This window comes from Paralichthys olivaceus, chromosome 13 (genome assembly GCF_024713975.1).
Source record: "Paralichthys olivaceus isolate ysfri-2021 chromosome 13, ASM2471397v2, whole genome shotgun sequence".
NCBI lineage: Eukaryota > Metazoa > Chordata > Actinopteri > Pleuronectiformes > Paralichthyidae > Paralichthys > Paralichthys olivaceus.
The window spans coordinates 12,988,318-13,003,716 of NC_091105.1; the positions used below are offsets into that span (position 1 = coordinate 12,988,318).

General features: G+C 39.7%; 2 protein-coding genes across 3 annotated transcripts; both read left to right on the top strand.

The window, feature by feature from the left end:
• Positions 1–491: 491 nt before the first annotated feature.
• Positions 492–3,768, top strand: LOC109633181 (chemerin-like receptor 1). Of its 2 annotated transcripts, XM_020092821.2 has the most exons (3): positions 514–587; positions 888–917; positions 1,068–3,768. In XM_020092821.2, the coding sequence occupies exons 2-3, from the start codon at positions 896–898 to the stop codon at positions 2,165–2,167; spliced, it is 1,122 nt and encodes a 373-aa protein (XP_019948380.2). In that variant the 5' UTR covers positions 514–587; positions 888–895; the 3' UTR covers positions 2,168–3,768. The 2 variants fall into 2 exon arrangements, with proteins under 2 accessions (XP_019948381.2, XP_019948380.2); XM_020092822.2 differs by lacking the exon at positions 888–917 and having other exon boundaries at positions 492–587.
• Positions 3,769–3,830: 62 nt separating this feature from the next.
• Positions 3,831–11,811, top strand: LOC109633562 (zinc finger protein 83). Its single transcript, XM_020093532.2, has 2 exons — positions 3,831–3,969; positions 9,146–11,811. Exon 2 carries the CDS (start codon positions 9,309–9,311, stop codon positions 11,220–11,222), a length of 1,914 nt encoding a protein of 637 aa, XP_019949091.2. The 5' UTR covers positions 3,831–3,969; positions 9,146–9,308; the 3' UTR covers positions 11,223–11,811.
• The last annotated feature ends 3,588 nt before the right edge of the window (positions 11,812–15,399 follow it).

Consider the following 15,399-nt stretch of genomic DNA (forward strand, 5'->3'; position numbering starts at 1 on the left):
CAGTGCAAAACAGGATGCTTGACAACCAAGACATGTGAAGTTGCTGTCATCAGAATGTGTCAAATATATTCCTACTTCAGACATCATGAATGGATCAACAGATGGTCAGCATGTCTGGCTACAGCACAGAGTGGGCTGCTGTTTCATCCATCTGTTTGGCAGCATTGATTTACAGACAGATGCTGCTGTGACTTTCTTGTAAAGTGGTGCAAGGCCAGGTGAAGTGAGGGGCCAGTAAAAGATGTAAGACTACACAGATGCTGATACCCACTGTCAACCCAAAACAACAAAGACTATCATGTATCTTCAGGTTGAAGAACTGTAATATATTAACATACACATCATGCAGCTCATGTATTATTGAAGACTCTTTTTGTCACAAGACATTTTCAATTACACAGTGCAAACAATGCAAGTGTGAGCATGTGCATGAGATTTGAGGGTGGAGACGTGTTTCTTGTGTGCGTGCAGCTTGTGGTTCCTCCTCTCTGTGGGCAGTGACATATAAATACACACAGAGTAGTTTGTATTAACCTGTCAGAGTTTGATCAGGGAAACTGCTGCAGATTCATCAACAACAGAGAAAGGTACGTTACATTTGCCAATTTACATGAGCTTAAGTTGTTAAAAGGAAATATCACGACAAAATGATTAGACCAAGAGCAACATCTTACCTTGGATTTGAATATAAATAATATTACAGTTGTTGAATTATTTTAGAAAATTTGCCGCCATTCTGGATCGATAACTACTTCCAAAAAAGATTTGTTTGTATGTGCATTTACACAGTGACACTTTGGGGAATTGATATTTTCATGGAGACAAAAAAATGTCTGCACAACATAAATGATTCAATTTTGTGGTGACGACATGTTTTTCAAGTTTAGATTAAAAGATGGAGTCTACAGGAAATAAATGTAAGTTGAAAGTGATGGAGACACTCCTCTGTTTGTGTTTTGCTTTAATTATGTATTAGTAGTAGTAGTAGTAGTGGTGGCAGTAGTAGTTATCATCATTAACTGTTATATATGGATAAGATAGGAAAATATATAATATTTTAATTGCAGGTCTCAAGACAACGATGGAGACGACCACAATCTTCAACTATGAAAACGTTACCAACCTTACAGATGTCTCTGACAACCTTGTCACTGTGAGACAGTCTCTCCGCATCATGTCTCTCATTGTTTACTGCCTGGCCTTTGTTCTCGGTGTGTTCGGGAATGGAGTGGTTATCTGGGTGACCGGGTTCAAGATGAAGAAAACAGTTAACACAGTTTGGTTCCTCAACCTCGCTGTGGCCGACTTCCTCTTCACTGCGTTTCTGCCACTGGGTGTGACGTACCTGATTCTGAATAATCACTGGCCTTTTGGCAACTTCATGTGCAAACTCTATGCCCTTGTAAGCTCCTTGAACATGTTTGCCAGTGTGTACATCCTGGTGGTGATCAGCGTGGACAGATGTGTGTCTGTGCTATGGCCTGTCTGGGCCAAAAACCACCGAAGTGTACGAATGGCATCCTGGATGATTGTGGGTGTTTGGATACTGGCTCTGATTCACAGTGTTCCATACTTCATCTTCAGGGACACTGTATACTTTGATGAAGGCAAAACCATCTGCTTCAACAACTTTGCTCTTTCTGATGACTATGAAACACCATCTGTGATTGAGCTGCGACAGTTTCGACATCGGACCATGACCATCAGTCGCTTCCTCCTCGGATTTGTCGTCCCCTTCACTGTCATCGTCTCCTGCTATTCGGTGATCATCCATCGTCTCAGGAGGAACCGCACCCTGGCCAGCCAATCAAGCCGCCCCTTCAAGATTATCGCTGCCGTCATCACCACTTTCTTCCTGTGCTGGGCACCGTTTCACATCATGGTTATTATTGAGTTGGTTAATTTCTCAAGTACTCATCAAAGTGTTGAATTGGGCCATGTCCTCACTATTGGTGTCCCTATAGCCACCAGCCTGGCCTTTCTCAACAGCTGCCTGAACCCACTCCTCTATGTGTTTATGGTCAAAGATTTTAAGGAAAAAGTCCGCAAGTCCTTCCTGAACGTGTTGGAGACTGCCTTCCAGGAGGACGAGACACACTCTCAGACTGACACAAAGTCAACAGACAGTCATTACAAAGATGAGCTGGCTGGTAATACAGAAGTATAAGGCTTTACAAAACATAAAGGCCTTTTTCAGATATGAACTCCAAACATTTCTGAAAAATTGGAGTTTGCCTTTCACTTTAAGATCACTGCAGGAGATTTTGTGGGTCAGACACGTTCAGAATAACAGGAACATGTCCAGGACATTCATTTGAAGGGTGGAACCTGGATATAGAAATGAAGAAGGACGAATATTGCTGCAAAAATCACATGTTTACCCTTGTAGCAAGATTTATCGAAAGTTAATTTCCCAACTTCCCCCTCATACCCAACCCAAACCACTGATGCTGTTATGTTTATGTGTACATGATCAAATTGGGTAAATTGTGTGTGTGTGTGTGTGTGTGTGTGTGAGCGGACTTTTGACTGCTACATGTCCATTGCTTGCTCTAATAAATATTTTATTCAGCTTAAGGACTGATTCCTGAGCTGCTAATGAACAAATGTTGTAACTATGAGATTATTATGAATAATGTAGCTGCTGCATTTTAAATTTGCATATTATAACTTAATTTGATCCAGAAATCATTGCTTGTTGTTTCTTGACTGGATGTCTGTTTTTCTCTTTTGATGATGATGATGGCTGTGATTACTTTGTTAACACAATTACATACATTTAAAAAATATTATCCGGACTTGACCACCTTTTCTCTCAAAATATTAATCTCATTATCACCTTATAATATTACAATACACTGTGACAAATATGATTTAATATATAAGGCTGCAAATACTTATTCTAATTAGTCATTATCATGATCATTTATACAATAATTGAATGTATTTTTCCATACAGAAAAACAAATTTAAAAAAAATGTTCTGAATACGAGTTTGTAATTTTTCTGTTCTGTAACTTCATCCTGAGTTGTGTTACAATCTGATGGCTTTATTGTTTCCTAATTCCACATTTTTAATTGAACTTGGTACATTTACCCCAAACATTTTGACATAAAAGGTCAATCAGTTTTCCTTTGAATGATGATCAAAATGATTATAGATGAAATCTCTTTTGTATGTTACACATATAAGATACAGGAAATCCCTTTGGTATTAAAAGTCTTTCGAAAAACTCTATTCATAACAAATATCTTACCAGCAGAGGGAGCCATTTTACACAACATCCAGTAATGTTCTTGAACAAGTTAATCAACAGGAGGAAATAAAGAATATCTTCTGCATGTTTTCGTGCCTGAGTCAGCAACTATCGGAGGTTGTTCGTTTTCTTAGTGCTGGAATGTACTGTGTATGTATTTGGTTAGTTTAACTGTAAAATAATGTTGATAAATATCGTTTTTGATTAACTGATATTGTGTTATTGTGTTTGTTATCAAGGGTTTTTATTTGAATCTTCTTTTTTATTATTTTTATTGTTGTTGTTGTTGTTATTATTGATTCATTAATATTGTGTTGAAGTTTGTTAAGAATGATGTTTAATTTTGTATTTTAATCTTCATTTTTTAATATTCTTATTATTATTATTGATTCATTAATATTGTGTTGAAGTTTGTTAAGAACTATAGGTAGTTTTTGTATTATTGTTACTACAATTATTGTTATTATTAACGATGAATAAAGATCATGTTAAAATGTGTTAAGAAGGAAAAGTATTTTTTATTTTAATCTTTATCATCATCAATATTTTACGGTTATACAGTGAGCGTCGTGACGTCATTGCGCCAACCCGATTGCTACGTTCCGGTGGGACGGTCGCGGCCTGCAGCGGTGCACAGACATCGGCCACAGAGCGGATACTCTCTGGACTTTGCTCCGGAGCTTCACGGTCCTGAGATGTCGCACGATTCACGGTAGGTCGAGTCTCAGTTGATTACCTGAGCTAACCGGCTAACACATAAATGTCCGGTTGTGTGATAAACAAAGTTCTCCCTTTGCTGTCCAGCGTTAGCATGCAGCCGCTAACATTAGCTTTCGCCTGACCACAGTATTCACTGCGTTTGTGGGCAGCTCTCACTTTACGCTTGTCTGCAGCTTTTGTGTCGTACAAGCAGGTTGCACTGGAACCTCTTATCTCAATTTGATTGTAACGTTAGGTTTAATGAAAGCTAACTGTAACTAGCTACATTGTAGCCTGCAATAGATGCATGTTAGTGCTTTAGTGGCCCCCTGGCGGCGTGCACCTGCCTATCAGACACTATCATTTTGGTTTTGGTCTCAACACTTTCCCTAAAACAAACGTGTTCTCGTGGAATCCGTCCCCATTCAGTGTCCATTAGTTTTGACTTCATTTTGTTCAGGACGTGTCTCGTATGAAGGTGTTCTACAATTAATTATATCAAATGAATAAATCTTGATGTCTGATAAAAGCTCTGAATCAAGAAAGTGTAACCAGCTGGGAAACCATCACTATATATAAGTTACATATTATCTGTCAGGCTTTAATAGGGTTTAGACCGTTTCTCTTCATCATTTTATTCCCACAGAGGTCAAGATGCAGTTTTCAACAGCACCCAATAATTTAGTTTTACCTACTAAATGCCATTAAAATGGTCAAAACCACAATAGAACAACTGACACTGATTGTCATATAAGGTGAAACTGCCATAATTTATTTTCAGTTTGAGTTTTTTTTAGTGCAGTGGGATATATTTCAATTTATCAAATATCTGGATCAGCTCTGGTGCTGCCCAGTGGTTTGCATCATCCCTGCTTTGCATGTTTCCCCTATTATAATCTTTGTAAGATTTCAAGCTGTGTTGTTAATGATAGGATTTTCTTTATGATTTTTATGACATGGGAACCTGAGATGAGAACAGCGCATAAGCAGGTCTTTTTTTCTTTTTTTTTTTACACATACATGCTATGGGCCCAGTTGCACAAAGAAAGCCATGGTTGCATTGTCCGTCACCCTAATCCCACTCCCATTTATCATGTCCAACTCTCAGGTATTTCAAGTGTGCACCAGATGACCTGTAGCAGCAGAAAGCTACACAAGAGCTTGACAAGATGTTTCCTCAACACTGACTGAATGGAAAGTCCACTAACGCTCAGTAAAACATTACTTTTCGGTGAGGGGTGTTCAGCTGCAACATGCAATTTCAACACTAGATATCACAAAATTCTACACACTGTACCTTTAAGTGTGAGGAGACTAGTATAAGATGAGAAGAGAAAAGAGCCGAGGGACAGATTGCTGACCAGTGGAGTAATGCGCCTCAATGTTGCGGGACCACTCTGATACAGTAAAGGCTAAAGATGCAGCACAGATGCAGTCTAAATGGAATTAATGTCAAATCAATGTGTAGATCACTGACCTCTATTATAGACTGTTGTAGTCTTATTTTTGAATTGAAAACCTTATGTATTTATAACCTATTTTGTAAATTACTGCACACTTGTAACAAAAGTGACAGTTTAAAATACTTTTGTAAAGCACAGATCATGGGGCTAGTAAAGATGCACACATATATAGTCACACAAAACTGAATCATGTATATTAAAATGCTTAGATGCATCAATAATCTTTCTATAATTGAATCGTAGCCCTCTGAATTGGAGTCGAATCATGAGGTCAGGGCTGTGACCATTTAGCTGCATTTTGTGACTATTTTTGGAGACAGAGCGAGTACATTTTACAACTACTCGCACCACTGCGGCTTGCAAATATGCCCCCCATTTTTTGTCAAAGTCATCATTGTATAGGCTATCACATGAAATACCAGGAGGACACAACATTTTGTGTGTGTTCTGAGAGCAGGAATCAATATATTGAATTGAAACCTTGTGAATCAAATCTATTTGTGAAATAATTGGTGATACCCAGCCCTAATCAGCATGTACTTAAAGTAACAAAAATAAAAGTGCAGAATAACCAATTTCAGAATAATATATGACAGGATTATCAGCACAGAAGAGGATTCAATCTGATGTCAGAGGGTCCCTGTGGAGACAGGTTAGAATAAGTCTTGAGGGAACTAGCTTGGAGGAGGTGACTGCCATGGAGGTTAAACAGATGAGGTTCAGTCAGGGCAAAAGAACTAGAAGGCCCAACTACAAGGGTTGGCCTTCAGATGTGCCAGGCCCTAAATGTCCTCAGGGGGGCGTGCACTAAAGGGAGGGGAAGGAGATGCATTCTGTAAGAGGAAGTTCCATGTTTACTTGTTTTGTTGTGGTAGTTATTTTGTAAATTTCTGGAGCCCTGGAGGTGCCTAGAGATTTCCACCCTTAGTGGCAGAGACGTCTCACACAAGCACATTTACAGAAAAAGACCTGTGCAACACGAATGCAAAAATAAATTTTCATAAGCAACAACATTTAATGCTTGTCTAATTTACGTGTCAGGGAACAGGTGTGTTTTTCCTTTTTGGGTGCTCCTAGCATCGGTACCGTTAAATAGACAAGCACCACATTTTAAGCGGGAACTGGTTTGGTAGGGTTTTCATTAACAACTGCTCACTTGACAGGAGAAAGGAAGTGTTCACTTCCTTTGTAGCTGTTCTTGTTGCATAGCTTCTGCATGATTGCTGTGGTTTTTGGAGTTGTGTTGTGGCTTTTGCATTCATGTTTTTTGTTAATGTGATTGTATGAGACATCTCCGCCATCGCAGGAAAGGAGTCAATCACCGTAATAGTACTACCAGTAAACTATAACCAAAATTAAACATCAGTCATTGATTTTTGGGGCAAATGTGCCAAGTAAAATGAAAAATGGGGAATAGGGAAACAATAAAACCCTCAGATTGTAACACATGCATGCAACCTTAACAGATTTATCCAAGTTTTGAAACACCCATGACTGTTAAATGTTTCAGACAGAAATTTAGAAGGTATTTGAGAAAAAAAAGTGTTTAGGGATGAGACGTTTGCATGGTAATTACAGATATGGACCCCCTCAAGTAAAAATGAAGTTTTTAATCTTGTCAACATGTTTAAAAGGCTGCTTTCAGTCATGCACTGAAATCTGTAGAACCACTGCACTTTCACCAGAGGGGCTGTATGTGTGAATGCAAAGGTCCAAATGAGAGCCTCTGGACTTCCTGAGGAGTTTCTTCAGCCAGTCCACAGCAGGAGATCCTCCGCAGGATTCACAACAGGAGCGAAATGAAGAGAACAACATATTTGAATGAAACAGTGGTGACATTCACGTAGGAGACACCAACAAAGATGTAAAAAGAGCTCTTGGTGGTAATGGCCCACGCTTGTGTAAATGGGCTGAAAACAAAAACACATGGTCTCTGCAGTAGAATAAATACATTACATCCTGCTCAGATTTGTTTCACCGGACATTTTGACCAGGGAGATTTTAATTTGTCATGCTTTAACACATTTTCCTCGTAAAAGACCAGTAATTATCACACAACAGATACTCTGCAACAGGTGTTGAGTCAAGATGTCCAGTGAAATCAGTGACACTGGTGTTGTCACAAGTTTATAGCCTTGTGGAAAGATGGCATTCTTGGTGTCTACCTGGTGAGCACTACGGTTTTAGCAGAACACCAGACTTTTGGCCGTCCTGATACTCCATGATGAGTTTCTGTCTAACAGGGTTCAGCATCAGGTCAGCATTCTGGCCAGGATACCAAAATACTCTGGTGCTTTAGGGTTTCATAACTGAGCTATGACCAAGATGAAACATTTTACTTCACATGGCTATGTGGCAATTATCATATAAAGTATGCTGTGGGCTGCTTGAGTGGAAGTGAAGAGGGGTAAAGAATTGGTGATGTGATGGGAAAAAATAATAATCTCAAAAACATTGACCTGCCACTCTGTTGACACTTGCTCTGTGCAAGTGGCTGTTTGTTGTTGGAAAAAAGATGGGAGGGGTAGGATCGTACTTTCTGGATCAACACCTATGACAGATGTTCACCAGTAATTGGTAGTCTACAGCACACAAACCTACCCAGATAAGCCTTTACCCTCTGGGCTCTCACATTGATTTTTAATCATCAAATACTTTCAGGATAGTGATGGGTAAGCTATTCAAAAATTAATCAAGGGTAGCATTAGTGTTTCCCTTTAATTACCAACACTGTGTGCCGCCCTCTTTGTCAAGCGTTGTATCCCACACTCTCTCCATTTGCAGCACTAGGAGAAATCATGCAGTATTGGTGGGCGATCAAAACAAGATTTCTACTTACCTCGCGGGCAGACAGACCGTGTCATAGTTTTGGCTGTAGCTGTACGCTTGGGTTGGGCTACATTTTTCCAGTCGGCAACTGTCAGACCAGCAACCAACGTATTTTCGCACTTGATGCACACATGCACTGGAGAGCGTGCTAGTATCGTCGGATACAATTATGGAAGAGCTGTGACCACTTGGAATGGGATCTCACTTAACCACTCTTACTTCATACAAATGCAAGATTTCTGTTGGTGAAGACCAAATTATGTTGTCTTTACTCTGTCTGCATTTACGTGTCTGACAGCGTGTGTGTCTGCGTGTCAGTGCGCGAGAGAGGGAGTGGAGTCAAGAAGGGCTGAACAAAAGAGTGCACAGCCATGAAGAAAGATTTTACTCATTGAAGACAATTATCAGTTATTAAGTGGCCGTTAGTGTTAATAATGTGGCAGTGGTTACAAACAAATCAGTGGTTAAACTGTAGCCAAGCAAAGACATAAGCGGAGTCTGTGCGTTTGTGTCTGCATGAGTAAGAAAAGGAAAGAAAAGGTGTCAGGATACAGTGAATGAATTAATATTATGATATATATAATAAGTGGCCATTTTTATCAAGATCTTTTTGTACTTTGCTTGGGATTTGTCTATTTGCATGTGTTCTCTAAATTTTCAGTGCATTGAGCACTCAGGGCCAATGTAATGTATGCATTGCCTTGGCAATTATGACAGTGCTCATTCTGATCTTGGTCTAACTTGTGACAGTCAGTTTCAAATTGGTCAACACAAGTCTTCTGAGTAAAGGTTATTTGAAATGAATGCAAAGTAGAACTGCAGTCATTCGGCATATATATTGATATGTAAAACAAACTTTGGTTTGGTGGTGTGATCATTTTTTTTATTTCCCCCCAGGTGATGATACAACATGTAACTGCTGAGAGGTCAACATACAGCTCATGAGGACGTCTCTGTGGAATCCATCCAAGTGTGGACATTATGATTCCCACATGGAAAACAATTTTGTGGGTGTCGGGATAGAGTTCTACTCTAGTCTTGCTGATTGAATGAAATTGAAATGATGCCATCAACACTGAGACAAAATATCATGGAAAAGCAGAAATCTGGAGAATCGAGTACCTTTATCTGCACCGAGTGTGGTGATGGATTCAGGCAGTACTCAAATGTGCTGGCTCACATGGCCGTTCATGGACCTTTGGAGGCATTTTCTTTTGATGGCTCTTCCAATGGATTCGAAGTCCCTCGAGAATATGTGCTACAAGAAAATGGTACCCTGACAGTTGTGAACGAGTTTGCACAGCCACATTATTCTGTGAAACCTGTGTCTCCAGGAGTCCTGCCATCGCATTTGCCATCCCCTATTAAACCAGTGTCTCCTACTTTAAGGCCACAGCCGTCCCCTCACAGAGATGTGCTTAGACCAAGGACCTCAGACTTGACCCTGGACAAGTCTCGTCAAGGCAATTATCGATGTGAAATATGTAGCAGATCGTTCAACAGCCTGCAGAGTTTACATCGTCACCAACAGTATCGAAACACAGAGCGGGGTTACAAGTGCACTTTGTGCTGTAAGATCTTTGAAGGGAGACATGACCTGAAGAAACATCTCCAGGACCACGCCAATGAAAGCTTTCACTACTGTAGTCATTGTGGTAAGCGGTTCCTCAAAATGGATGCACTCAATGCTCATCAAAAAGAAAACCACTTCTCCTCCAATCCTACAGCTTTGGGTAAATCAGAGAACAAGCTGGAAAAAAAGACTGAGAAAGCATATTCTTGTAAGAAGTGCATGCTGAATTTTTTCTGGATGTCAGATTTTCAGACACATTCACTGTACCATTGCAAAGGAAAAGAGCCTGATACTACCTTTGCATCTGAAATTGAAATGGAAGTGAACTCTAAAAACCTAGAAGACATACCACTTGAAAACTTCCACAGCAATGGCACATCTATTGATGTTGAGAATGGGGATACTAAAAACTTATGGGACGCTAACAACTTAAGGGATGCTAGTGATAAGATTAATCCAGTATATTCTTTCACGCCATACAGATGTGGTTTATGTGGTGATCGTTTCCATAAGTTAACAGATCTAAAGGAGCATCATCTCACCCATCAGACTCAGGAAGAAATCGATCAGTTGAATCAAGAATCACTAAAAACTTCAAAAAGAAAAATACCGTCTAAAAGACGTAGAAGAGGGAGCAATCCAAATGGCAAGCTGCATCCTTGCAAGCATTGTCACCGTGTCTTTAATCATTCTAGTAGTTTATCTCGGCACATGAGATACCATAAGGGGACTATGCACACATGTGTATTTTGCGGTAGACATTTTCCACAACGCTGTGATTTGAGAAGGCATGTAGTCATGTACCACAAAGCTGAACTAGAAAAGAAACCAGCTTTGAAACTCCTGTATACAACTCCACAAAATGGGCCAACCCCTAATTCTCTTAATGGTGGAACAATCCCAGGTTCTCCAGATGAGAAAACAAAAAGTTCCTCTGATAATGAACAAACCACATCTCCAGAGCAGCCCTCAAAGGAGACACAATCGGGGAAAGCTGGGCGAGTTAACTACAAGTGTCAGGAATGTGGAAAGAGATTTGGGTTACTGTGTGTGTACCAACGGCACTTGCGTTATCATAAAAAGGAACCTACTAAGTGCCCCCAATGTCCAGCTCAATTCATGAATTCTTCATCTCTTGAGCTTCACCTTCAAAATCACCCAAGAACTGGAGAAGAAGATGATGTTGATCAAACTTCTCACTGCTATGGCATCAACAGGGATCCTCTGCAAGAAAAGGGAATTGGAGAGGACATCGAGGATGAGTGTATGGACCATGCTCAAAATGATAAAGGAAATTCTTCCGAGGTTCTTTATGAATGTACTGAGTGCACTGAGACATTCTCATGCTTGGAGACATTTCTTCAACACCAGACCTCCCATGGCTCAGAAAACAGTGGGTAACTATCACGTCAGACCCATCCGTCATTGTAATTTCCAACAGTCAGGTGCTCAGGAGCATTGGTACCCTATACCAATAATGGTATAAGGTTAAAAAAAAAAAAAAAGAAGATATGGGAAACCTTGTAATGGTTATTTTATTGAACTACTTTTATACACTTTTTCTGGCATGAGAAGAAAATTTCTGTTCATTGGTAAATTTGAAACCAATGGAGGAAGGAAGTATGGCTTGGGTATGGAGCAAACCAAATAACTTGAATGAATCCAAATTGAAAAAATATGATCTACAACATGTCTGACATGGATAAAAAAGCAACTTTAAACATTGTAATCATCCACAGACAATGATTGTAGATAATTAATAGATACGTCCCACCAATTGTTCTTTAGCTAGTACATTGTTTTTATTGTATTTTTTTAAGTAGATACCCATGTTGTTATTGTCAATCGTATTGCTGCATTTTTGTATATTGTTTACATATTGTTTGAGATTCTCTTTAATATATCGTATATTTGTATCTTCCTTTTTAAAGAATTGCATTTTCACTGAGTAGATTATTAACAGTGCCATTAAAATTGAACAGAGAAATGACTGGGCTTTCAGTGTTGCTATTTAACAGGGTAAGGGAAGCCCCTTTAACTACATAATTGTGTTTAGGTGTTCTATTTCACAATTTTAAGGAATTGGTGTAGCTAGTGGTTTAACTTGGTATAGCATGGTAAAGGCAACAGCATGGAGAGGAATCCTTCAGCGAATTAAAAGGTGCCATTGATAGCATTAACAGCTGTCTATTTAATCAGCTGTTTCTAGTAAGCATTTCAAGTTCTGCATCCAACTCCATTCCTTTTTTACTTACCAACTACTATCCCCAGCATAGGCAAACATTCACTCTTGTTTTGCTTATGTTGTCACTGTCATCAATTGGGGTTCATAGATGTAGACAGTTATATTAGGTACTCAGTTTTAGGTTGGTGGACAAAGTTCTTAAGATTTTTGTGACACATGGGTACAGTTCACCATTTCTGTGATTGATTCAACATTGAGTTTGCAGGCCCCACCGAGTGGGTTTTCAAAGAAAGATTCCTCTGTGCAAGAGCAGAAGATCCTTGGGTATTTCATCAGAGATAAAACCAGAGACAAGTTTCGGATTTCTTTTCCATGGTCTGCCAAAGTTTGCGTCATCTTGGGTAAATTTGGACCTGTTTGACAGCATCATTGGAAAACTCCCCTTGGTAACCTATACCAAAATTCATGGCAATGGCAGTTTGGCCAAAGAAATAGTTTCCAAGTTGACAAACTACAGTAATAAGAAAAGGGGGACTTGGACCATGTGCCGAGATCCAATCACTCGACCCCACTTGAAGGTAATGTGGGATAAATATGGCCACGCATTGTGTGAATACTAATGAGTCCTCGACCACATATGAAGGACCACCTATTTATAGATGGTGTTCTCAGACTACAGTTTCATAATGAATCAAATGTTTTTTCTGGCCCTCCTGACTCTTCTCTAGCACAAACACACAGACAAGCATGGTAACATCAGACACAACAGTGAAATCAGAGTCCACAGATTTGTTATAATCGATACATGTACAAAGACAAACAGCCTCACCTTTGATTGTTATCATCTACAGAACCCACATCCCCTTCTCAGATGATCTGGTGTCATGATTGTCCACTCAGGACGGATCTGCTTGCTCAGGTTTTTAATTTTCATAGCAAAAGAACATAACACTTGCATTACTGATTGGTCAAGAGGGCATGCAAGTGGTCAAGCTGACAGTGATCACTGACTTTCAGAAGATGGCATTGTATTCTTACAGGCCTATAGTAATGTGGTGCCCTCCAAAAATAGAAGCCTGCAAGTCAAAAATTAATTGCCTACTGCTTAGGTGAGATTTAGAACATTATATAGCATGTGAGTTTTGAAAAAAGCCCCAAGAGGTAGACCTTACATCTGTAAAAAAAAAAAAAGAGAACCGTTCTTCTATAGGTGGCCACCAGCACTGGCCTGTCTTGGGTTACATTGTTACATTCAACTGGGTACTCAGTTACTTACTATCCTTCTTAATGAGCAAACATCAGATTTGGCAACCTTTATATGCCCTTCTACCATTGTAAGGCTCAAATGCATCACTTGCAGTGGGTGCCCACATCCCTCATCATGGTCATATGATTGACAAATGATTCCAACAGGTTTATTTTTTTTTTTTTATTCCTTTGCTTTTTTGTCATATGTTCAGTATTTGCATCAGTTCTCGGATAAAGATGGCAAGGAGATTTTGGTAACATTGGTGGGTGCATATTCATGAAGTAGAACATAAATGTCACACACAAATCTTGTCATCAAGAAGAGGCTAAGGCCAACCTATGTAAGAATGACCATTGTTGAGACTGAACAAGGCTAACAAAGGGCTTGTTCAAAGGCCCAGATCAAAATTAATTTAGCAGAAAGTAACAGGTTAGTGGCTCAGTATGCTGTGGGTAAGAAGGTCAGGTCAGCAATATGGCACATTCTCACTGGTTGACTCAGACTGAATATTTAGAAAGACGACGTGTCTCCAGTTATAACTTGACTATCCTGAAAATTTGACTAAAATATCCCACTTACCAAGGCTGCCGTCTTACCCCAATAACGTCATTTGTCTGCAACAGCGAATGGAAGAATGGAACCACAGTATTGAGGTCTCACTGTTACATGCGTTGGTCCAATCACGAGTCTGTCTTAGCTGTCAGTGATGACATTTCAACCTGTTTTAATAGCATCAATTAACTGACTAAAATTAAATTTACATTAAAAAATTGCACTTTAACATACATCAGTGTGATAATAACTACTAATTATTCTTGGAAAAATGTCAATAAAGTACCCTTTGTCTTTTTAGATTGGCCCATGCCCCATTTACTATTCACTAACATGGTGGAGGTGGAGTATATTACCTATTCTTCTGCTAGCCATCAGGGGCAAACAAAATGCTTTGACCTTACTGTTTGGGAGCTCTTGTGTCATCCACTCTTGTGTACAGTGTAGGGTTGACGCCTAACTATAGTAAGCATGTAAACAGCAGCGATAGCTTCAGATCTACCTCCATTATCTTAATTATGTGCATTTTCAGACAATGTGCCGGAAATGACCAATCACAAGGCATGGAAAGTCCAGGAGAGCCCACCCCTCTATGCTCTTTGGCTGCCTCTGCCAGCCCCTGACTGTACAAGTCCTTCCGGACGAACTCGCTGCAGTTTTCTCATTGCTGTTGCGGCTACTCTAGCACTGCCTACATACTGTAGCAGACAGGCACCTCTACCTCACACAGTAGTGGCTGAACTGATCTTCCTAAGTGTTCAGTGCTCCCATGTGCAGATTCAGAACCATTCTGCTAAAGTTACACAAGAGATTCCATTCAATTATATTTTGGAGCACCCAAAATAGGGGATCCTATTGCTCACCAACTTAGCAAAGCACTTCTGGGAATTGAACCTGCAGTTCTGCTGTGGTGGGCAACTGTTCTGTGTGCATCTCCAAAAGGTCCATCCTATTATTCATTATGGCTTTATTTTAGATGCCATGTTAACTAAGCTTTACAAAAGCAAAGGGCAAAAAATTGAAAGAAAAGAAAAAAGGTTGGTGCCCGCTATGACTAATTGATGGATCATCTGATGGGTAGGGTCAAATACTCTTCTTGGATGCAATATTCACTATCAAAAAGTACTAGGCTGAAAGAACTGGATAAGAGTACACAGAATATGTCAAGATAATAATACTCTCAGTGGGTATTAAAATATTTTGGGGGGTCATGTTTCAGCTCTTGCCCATGGGTGTATTATAAAAATCTGTGAATAGTGCTCCCTTATTCATTCTTATGAAAGTTTCTCACCAGGCACATAGGCTGAAGAGGTTTCTGGGGCCATGGAGCATGCACACTCCTACCCCTCTCCCCCTATTGCACATGGGGCTAAGTCATTTTAAGTCAGTGCACATTATGTGGCAATACCAAATATGTCCACAATGCTAAAGTGGCCTCATACACTAATGCTGTTCCCAGGGAACTTGCTCTTCCTACACCCCACTAAATTGTATGGCAGCTAATCGCTGACCCAAAACCAGCAGCTGGTCAATGACTTCCAAACCACCTTGACTGTGTTCAAGGGCAACATATTAAACAATCATGTTTTTTT